We start from the raw sequence: 9,510 nt of genomic DNA, 5'->3' as shown, positions 1-9,510 counted from the left end.
ACTTATCCTATACATTATGCAACAGGGGGTCTATATAAGAGTGAACATTTGTTTCGTATTGGACATTAAAAGGTAGCAAGATTGGATGTTATACAAAACTTGATCTTATCCTATAATAGGAAAGAATCCAAATGCATGCATTTGCTTCATTTTTTTGTCTGAAGGGAATGAAAATAGCAGCGTTAATAGTTTTTTCAGATATTAAGCTAGGACAGCTTTATGCTTTCACCAGAAGAGATCTTGCAATAATCTACCTGTGCCTCTTAAATGTAGTGGCAAGGAAACATTCCTGAATTATTGAGTAAAGAACTTATATTGGGCAAAATGGTCCAATTTTATAAACAATTGTTGATGCTTTTATTTGGTAAAGCCTTTTGGTCTCACTGTACCATGCTCTTAACCATTTGCTTTTCTGACCTGACAGGTTTGTTGGCATGGCTCATGGGCAACATTAGCTCCTGCTGAAAATTATGGATTAAGGCCCCACTTGAGCAAGATTGTGTTACCTATATTATGCTCTGTTTTGTAAAGAAGGGTTACTACTAGCAGTAATTTAACAGCACACTATCTCAGGTCTATTCATAGAATGAGAAGGACAGTATAAGTCTCGTATGTCTCCAAGCAAAATTTTTTTAAAAATCTAATGAAAAGTGCAACATCAGTAGCAGAGTGGAAGATTCCCAAGGCTGCAATAAGCAGAATATGCAAGATTTAGCCACCCATCATTGTCAGTATTGAACAGCCCATTTGTTACTCAGCCTACTCCTTAGCTATAGCTACAGATATAAAGCTACAAGGCTTCAGTTTCTGCAAAGTCAATCTACTGAGTCTCCAAATTCGAAGGGATTATGTGGTGACCCTTGAATGCAATAACCACTAGAGTTAAAATATATTAGCTTTCCCAGTAAGTATCTTTGTTCTTTGAAAAGTAGGATAGGAAGCTTTTGAACTTTGCTTGTTGGAGAAAACTCTTGAGAATACTGTGGACAGCCAAAAAACAAACAAACAAATCAACTCAGACTTCTCACTTGAGGCGCCAATTGACCAGGCTCCAGTGATCCTATTTTGGAATAAAACAGCTCTGTCGAGAAGACTCTCATATGGGGAGGAAAAAGGATGGCTCCAGACACAGTGTGATGAATACACCACTGCTGAGAGACCTGAAGCATCAGATTAGTGACAGATAAAATTTATGTGGTTGCTGAGTCAGCAAGTGTGTCTCTCAATGCCAGCTGTTATCCCAATTCCCATGGAGGAATAGGGAAAACAACAGAATTTGAGTAAAAAGCCAAATTAATATAATCCAGTGATGTCAGGGAATAATACTGAGATCTTAGGGGAGCCATCTTCCATTACCTAATTCTAACCAGGATTCTGATCGAGATGCATAGATCTGGACTACAAGAATTATGGGATTACCCCATCAAGAGACAAAGGACAGAGAAAAAAAACAGGCTTGCTCAATTACTTAAACTCTTAGGAATAGTAGTCTGCATAGGCATACTGGATACCTGTTCCCGAATAGCTCAATTTTTACAGTTGTTTCTGATCAGTATAAAATCCATTTCAATGAAGATCAGCATCCAAGTTTAACTTTTTTTACTGGAAAGGAGCCAAATAGGAAATAAATTTCCTGACAACCTGATTTCTTCTTTGGACCTACTTTGGAGTTGACTCCTGAAAAAATTCAGGAGTGGATTAGAATTATACCGTTGTCTGCTATAAGTATTCTCTGCTGGCTTCTTGTATTGGACTATTTGGCTACGCCTCTTACCCTAGTAAACCAGGGATAGACAGTTAATGAATTAGGTATTCCTACTGATTCACATCTTGCTTGTGGCTCCCATAGGCATCTAAGCATCAGGTAGGGGAACAAGCTGCTTGTTGGAACATATACTAATTCCATGGAATTATTTTCAGGCAAACCAGATTCAATGTTTTATGTTTTATTAATATTTCCCATTTTTGCAAACCTATATACAAATTATTTCAAGATATATCTTCTTTTTACAGCTGGAATGTACTTTCAAAAAACACATGGTGGGTACAGTAGTAAGTCAAGTTACATATGTTGGAGAGTTAAAAATCATTTTTGTTAAAAATTATTTTAGCAAAAAGAGTATCAAAATATTTAAGAAACTGATTTCTCATCCAATCAAACCTTATTTCAACTGAATTCAAAAGACCCAGATAAAATTACTTTTAGTTGGAACATACCATTGCAAGACCCTAATTATTTTCCAGAAGGTTATACTTTTTAATTCTCTGCAAAGGTTTAAAAGAAAACATAAATCATAAAAATGTTAATATATAAACAATAGCAAGGACATTACATAATTTAAATACAAGATATTTTGCAATGATATTGTACATAAGCAACAGCAAAATATTTCAGGGAATTACTTTTGAAGATACCCAATGTTTTGTAAATCGAGTAGCTTTTTCTTTTTTTACTTTACCTAGGGAACAAGAAAACATACAATTAGTTGAAAAAAGAAGTCAAGAATGCTAAAGTTGTTGCTATACATTCCATAAAAGCGCAAATTTGCCACTGTTTGAGCAATCCCATTTAAGAAAACATCTTCCATTTATTCTCAACAGAACCTATATAAAAACAACTAAAACTATAAATCTGCAGCATATACAGTATTCATGAACAATTTTGGTTGTGTTTGCCATTATGGAGCCTGTTCATTTTATGGTAATCAAGCAGAAAGGAAAAAAAATCTTCCACCTCTGGAATTTGTGTTTTCTGTACCTTTCTGTAATGTGGATTTGGTGGCCCAGAGAGACAAAGTACCTTGCCTCTCGTATTCCTCACCTGGTATCAAAACTCATATTTATGTGACAAATCAGACATCCACTAATATCAGAACTCACTCACCAATCTTACAGGAATAAATACAAAAATGTCTATTGTTCCTGGGAAGCCTTTACAAGATTTGCAAACTAAAAAGTTTTTCATTCAGGTCTTCTACTCTTCACAAACTTAAATAGCCTTATATATAAACTACAATTCTCAAATAAACATATCTATTTTGTTTTCCTGGCAAAAATACTGAAGCAGTTTGACATGTGCGGCTCCGCGTTTCCCCCCCCCTTTCATTTTACATGGTAGCCTACAATCCTGGAATCTCCTGATGATTTTGCATCTGACTGTTACCAGGTCTGACCCTGTTTGCTTTTTAAAAATGAACTAAAATTAACTATACGTGTTGTCATATGTGACTGTTCAAGACCACAGGTGCTTTGAATGGTAAGACATCTTACCATCAAGTTGCTCAGTAGTAAACAGTTCTTATCTTAAATTACATGGACAGCTTTATTTCACACTCAAGTTTCATAATCATATCCCAGGGGTATAAATTCCTCACATGTTACAGACATCTTTAACCACTTGTGCTTTTATTACACTTAACCATATTTATATTTTTCATATGTGGGATCATGTAGGAAATTACCATTTTGATGGAAGGTCCTTCAAAATAACTACAGCAATTGCTTTGGACCATATTTTTCACTTTTAGTACATGTTCCTCAGTTAAAAGTGAAACCTAAGCTTAAAACATTGAAGTCAATAAAGGCACAATCACCACAAAAGCTCTCTTAAATTGCTGTATGACAAAGGAATATCATCTTACCCCAAGATTTATTCACAAACTGGATCGCAGCTCTTTTAACTGCATTTTTCTTGTTTCCAACCGAAAAATATTGATTTGCTGGAAAAACAAGAGGATTTTAACTGAACTGTAGTTTGTCACACAATGTATTTTCTAAGTTCATTATGCAAAGCTCCTTTACCAGTAGTTCGATTGCAGCTTGCTCCATAAAGATGTTTCTGTATAAAGTCTTTGGCATCCTGTTGCTGTTGATCGGTTAGCTCCTGGTCTTCTAACCGTACAGCCATGTAATTTGGGGGGCATCTAATGATAAAGGAACAGTTAACATATTTACTGTCTTGGTTCTCTACTTCATTTTACAGAAGCAAAACCACATTTCCTATATTTTAGCCAAATTGACTCAAAGCAATAATATGCAAACACGGTAACTCTTATTCTAAATATATTTCCATTATTCATGTATTTACCTACTTAACACTCCCTTTGGGCAGGACTGTTCAACTCCCAAGACTTGGAGCAGGTTTCCAATAAAATTAATGCTAGATAAGGAGGTAGGTAGATGTGGCCTGTTTAAGTTCATATTAAGCAGTTGAATTTGAAGAATTGCAAGTTGCAGCATGAACTCTGACCAAACTCAAGCTTATCAACAGTTTTACTGTTTCAAATATTTAGCTTACATAGTGATGCCATTTGCAGAGTTTGCCCTTCATTTGCAACTGGTACCTCAGGTTTAAATGATTGCAAAAACCTGCTCCTAACAAAATGAATGTGCAATAGCAAACCTCATGTTATAACCACATTTAAGAATTACTCCAGATCACTGCAAAGCCCCACCATCCATAATACAGGCGTCTTCACCATGCACCAACATCAATTCTACAGCTACAGGTACAGCCTTTTGAAGCTAAAATAAAGTATTTCTAAAAGTTACTGTAAGAGCGACTTCCATTTTAACTAACTGTGGCCTCTCTTCTTAAAGAAATTTAATTTGGAGCGTTATGAAAGTGCAGCACAAAGTAATTTGAACCTGCGGGAGACAATGTATCTACAACTGCCTAAACGAGAATGTTGCTTTTATTTGAGAATAAATTGGAAATCGGTTTTCACAAAAATGTTCTCTTTTCTTGAAATTACTGTAATAATTTAGTTCCTCATACCAAATAAGAACAACAAAGTTAGGGCTTACTAAACCTGAGCCCTCTTAAGTATGGATGTCTATCTCCAGCATTATCCTCATGCTAGCTAATAAATTCAGAGCATTGGTCTATATATCCAGAGGGTATCCAGAACTGGGAAAGCTAAAGTAAGCCATACCTGGTTGCTAAAATGTCGTCTTCACTGTCTTTTTCTGAATCGTCTTGATTTTCAACTTCATCTTCAACATTCTGATCTATAAATCAATACATGTGCTAAATATTAAATGCCTTAAACTAATTTTAAATGGGATTCTACAAAACCCTTGCTTATAAATGTGTGACATAAACTGATGACTCTTGTTACCAGAAAGAGTTACAAGTTTGGGATCCAGCCTAAATGGAAATTTTGAAAAATAAATAAATAATACCATGGTAGGCAGGAATTGATCTGCATGCATAATCTCCAGAGGCTTTGATACAAATCCTCCATAAGCCTGAATTTTGATAGAATCAATTAGGAAAATTTGATAAGCTGCTTAGGAAAAATCCCTCAATCATTTTTATTAATATATTGTTTGGAAAATATAATTCATTCTATTCAGTATTTGCTGGCAGATATGGTTATTATACTTGGTTAGCTAATTTTAGCATGACCTACTGATGCACAACTTTGCTTAGTCCCCCAGAAATAACAAAAGGATAATAGTTTTGTTAAGAACTTTGTCCCTCTATAAGGATAAAGCCAGAGTCCTCCCCTTGTACTTGCTCATGGATGGAGACAAGTCTGCTAACCAAGACTTAAGGTTTACATGATGTTCTATTCTTCCCATGGCAAACTTGTTAACAATCAACTTGGAATGTTTTTTTTAATCTGAAAAGAGTGACAACACAAAAATATCAACTTAAAAAAAAATACCTAGAATTATTTACTAATCAATATGAAGAAACAGTAATATTTTTCTATGTAGTGTCTTATTGACTAACTTTCACATCATTTTTCTAGACCACTTAGAAACATCTGAAAGACGATCAGAGACAGAGAATTTATATATTCATCTATTTCATATTATAAATATATTTATATTATAAATAATATGAAATAATATTAAATATTACCTTTTTTTTTTCAAATGGTGATATTCACCTCTATCTTTGTTTGCCATATTAGATTACATGTGAATCTCAAATTGCACTTTTATACTATTCACAATAACACAGTAGAGGTAACATAAAAAGTAGACTTATATATACCTTGGTCCTCAGATGTCGAATTGGTGCTAATGGAAGAAAAGTTGAGAAGAATTTAGGATGAGATTCCATAATCTATAAATAAAAAGTTAATCACATGCAGTCAAATTATCAATACTAAGCTAATTAAAATACATGAATTTAATATGACCGAAGGTAAATTCCTCACATTCTTTCTTTTCAGAAATTGATAGGAGGTTTTGAACTGGAGGAAATAATTTAGCTATCTTTCAGGTAGATACAAAAATAGTCAAGTACTTGACACATTAACAGCAAAAGATTTCAATCATCACAAATTACTTTTCATTTCACAAATGCCCCATACAGGTGGTCCTTGTCATAAAACCATAATAGAGCCCCAAATTTCTGTTTCTAAGTGAGAAAGTAGTTAGGTGAGTTCTGCCCCATTTTACAACTTCTTGCCATGGTCGTTAAGTGAATCACTGCAGTTATTAAGCTAGCAACACAGTTGTTAAGTGGCTTCTCCACTGCTTGTAAGTCAAGGACTACCTGTAATATAATTTGGTAAACATACAGTACTGTCATTTAGGTAAAATCAAACCTGAGAAAATGATGGAATTAACTGTTTCTCAGGATAACAGACAAATATAAACTGTAGCTCAAAGCTTGGAATAGTTACTGTAGCCCAGAACGTATCTGCTTACCTGTTCTGTGTGGATGCCAACTCCTCCAAGACATTTTCAGGAAGCAGCTTTCTTTTCTGAGAAGATTAAATTTTTCCAATTAATACTATTTTAGTCATTAACGTAATCCTCTAATATTTTTGGGGGGACATTGATTAGTTATAAACTATAGATCTAGTTAATTCAAGGCAGCAAATCTAAGTATGAAAATATGACATTATAACAATAATGTAATACCTAAATCAAGCACATGTTGAAATGGGTTAGAAACATCATTTCCTCCAGATCTGAGCGTCAAACTGGCGGCCCATGGGCCGGATGCGTCATGTGCAGAGCATGCCCATCCCGATTCCGCAAAGGCAGAAAACATTGCAAAGTCACGTGATGTGATTGAGTTTGACACACGCACTCCAGATGTTTCCTACCTACAACTCCCAAAATCCCTAATCAATTGTGATGCTAGCAGAAAATATCTGAATAATAAGTTGCTTGTTATTGTCCCATAATTTTTAGTTGGTAATAAGAGCACTAAGGAGTTTACTTTTGCAAACTGCCTCGTGTTCTGAGATTAGAAATGGTTTTCATGGTGGGAAATAAATCCCTAAGAATAGTTTATTTCTGTATTATTTACTATATTCAGCACATATTCCCTTTTCATTTTCATTGCTTAAATCTGTCCAATCCAATTCTCTTCGAATATGCCGAACAAAACTCACATCATCCTCAATCAAATCCAGCTCACTTGAAATGGTAGCTGAAACATTTACAATACAATAGCAACCCTTAGGCAGCTTTTCATTAAGACAAATCCTTGTTCAACAATTTCGACATGTTACAAATTCTCAGACAATCAGGAGGCAGTATATGTAGTTAAATTTACAGTGAAGCATGATTAAAACTATAATGAAGTTTATTCCGAGGTAGGGTGTAAACATGTTTGAACCTTTTTAAGTTTAACAAAGCATTATAAACATTGTTAACATGAGATACAAAATTACCTTTTGTTCCTTAAATAGTTCTTCTCTATGTCGTCTCTTTTCTTTCAATATGGCCTTTTCTCTAAGAAAGCAAAATAAGACACGAATGGATTACAAAAATATGCATGGGCTCCACAAAGCTGAATGCTTTCACAAAATGCTGCACACGTACAAGGGGATGTAATTAAAGGTTTTCCTGTTTTTAAAAATATGGGATGTGTCCCTTTGGTTAAAACCTGTATTATTGCAATGCATATAATCAACACCCAGAACAGTAACAGAGTTGGAAGGGACCCTGGAGATTTTCTAGTCCAACCCCCTGCTCATGCAGGAGAACCTATACAATTTCAGACAAGTGGTTGTCCAATCTCTTACTAGAAACAATCAATGATGGAGCACCTACAACGTCTGGAGATCAGCCATTCCTCCGATTCACTGTTTTGTTAGGAAACCTCTTAGCTCTAGGCTGGGTCTCTCTTTGATAAGTTTCCATCAGTTACTTCCTGTCCTGCCCTCAAAGACTTTGGAGAATAGGTCGACTACCTCATTAAAAATGATACACGAGAGGCAACTTTACAAATTGCTTACATGAAGACTGAGGCCAAAGAAGGCCAGGGGGGAATGGAGGTACGGAAAGGAAATCCCTACTGAAAACTTGGCCAGAAAAAACAATATCGGACAAAGGGCCACTCCTGAAAACCGCTTTAAATGCAACCTCCCGCTGCCTTTTGGCTTCTCGGTTTTGCTGGGCCGGAGCGGCGCTCCCAGGAAGGCGCGCAAACGGCAAGGCAGGGCGGTCAGGCCGTCCTTACCCCTCTGCCCCGGTTCTCGCCTTGGGTGGCGGAGGGTTTGTGTTACCTGCGGGCCCGCTCCCCCGCCAACCGGCGCTCCTCCGCAGCCGCCTCCCGCGCCCTCTCGAAGGTCACCTCCTCTGGGGCCTCGTCGCTTTCTTCTCCGTCGGAAAAGGGCTCCATCGCCTCAGTACCACCACTGTGCGCCTCCATCTTGCTAACCTAACTTCCGGTTAACCTCGAACTCTTATCGCCGGAAGGAATCCGCCGGAACCTAAAAAGACGGGGGGGGGAGGGTGTTTGCTACGCACAAAGATCTTCAAACTTGGCAACTTTCAGACTTGTGGACTGGAGAATTCTGGGAGTTGAAGTCCACAAGTCTGAAAGTTGCCAAGTTTGAAGACCTGTGGCCTACGGTACTTCAGGCAGCTGGCAAATAGAATTTTGAAATAACCCGAAAGGCGACCTTCGCCTTCATATTAGATACTTTTAAAAAACACACACAAATAAATCATATTTGGTGGTTTGTGGAGACAGCAGAAACCATTTACACCAGGGGTCTCCAACCTTGGCAACTTGACGACCTGTGGACTTCAACTCCCAAAATTCCTCAGCCAGCATAGCTGGCTGAGGAATTCTGGGAATTGAAGTCCACAGGTCGTCAAGTTGCCAAGGTTGAGGACCCCTGATTTACACTACAGTGTAAAATACCTGTCATTAGCCCGTTAAAGGATTTTTATAAGGACCATGGGAAAATCTGTAGAGATTCTCAGTCATCCAGGTCATGGTTGTCCCAAAGGTGCTTTTTCCAGGAGGCAACTGGGCTTTCTTGTTTTTTCTCTTTCAAGATGTTTTGCTTCAAGAAGCTTCTTCAGCTCTGAATGGATGGTGGGGAATGGAAGGATTTATATTCTTTGCAGACAGCTGGTCATTTCAACCAATTTTGTTGTATTTAAGTACAATGACAATAAAGATTATACTTATTTGTATCTGTGTCCTCAGGATCACTTGAGCAATTATGGTTCCTGTAGTCCGCATTTTTTCCCCCCTCTGGAAATCCATTCTTACCCTCACACCATTTCAACTTAATGTTA

At 36.9% G+C, this 9,510-nt stretch overlaps 1 protein-coding gene across 1 annotated transcript; it reads right to left on the bottom strand.

The window, feature by feature from the left end:
* Nucleotides 1-1,930: 1,930 nt before the first annotated feature.
* NOL7 (nucleolar protein 7) lies at nucleotides 1,931-8,646 on the bottom strand. The gene is made up of 8 exons (XM_014065268.2): nucleotides 8,484-8,646; nucleotides 7,647-7,707; nucleotides 6,670-6,725; nucleotides 6,008-6,033; nucleotides 4,935-5,010; nucleotides 3,802-3,923; nucleotides 3,642-3,719; nucleotides 1,931-2,459 (listed from the first exon to the last, which is right to left on the bottom strand). Exons 1-8 carry the CDS (start codon nucleotides 8,627-8,629, stop codon nucleotides 2,392-2,394), a joined length of 633 nt encoding a protein of 210 aa, XP_013920743.2. The 5' UTR covers nucleotides 8,630-8,646; the 3' UTR covers nucleotides 1,931-2,391.
* Between the last annotated feature and the right edge of the window lie 864 nt (nucleotides 8,647-9,510).

This window comes from Thamnophis sirtalis, unplaced genomic scaffold, assembly GCF_051295495.1.
Source record: "Thamnophis sirtalis isolate CommonGarterSnake01/CBP01778 unplaced genomic scaffold, rThaSir2_p1.2 scaffold_2, whole genome shotgun sequence".
NCBI lineage: Eukaryota > Metazoa > Chordata > Lepidosauria > Squamata > Natricidae > Thamnophis > Thamnophis sirtalis.
Note: the sequence above shows the minus strand (reverse complement) of the source record. Positions and strands in the feature narration are given on the sequence as shown.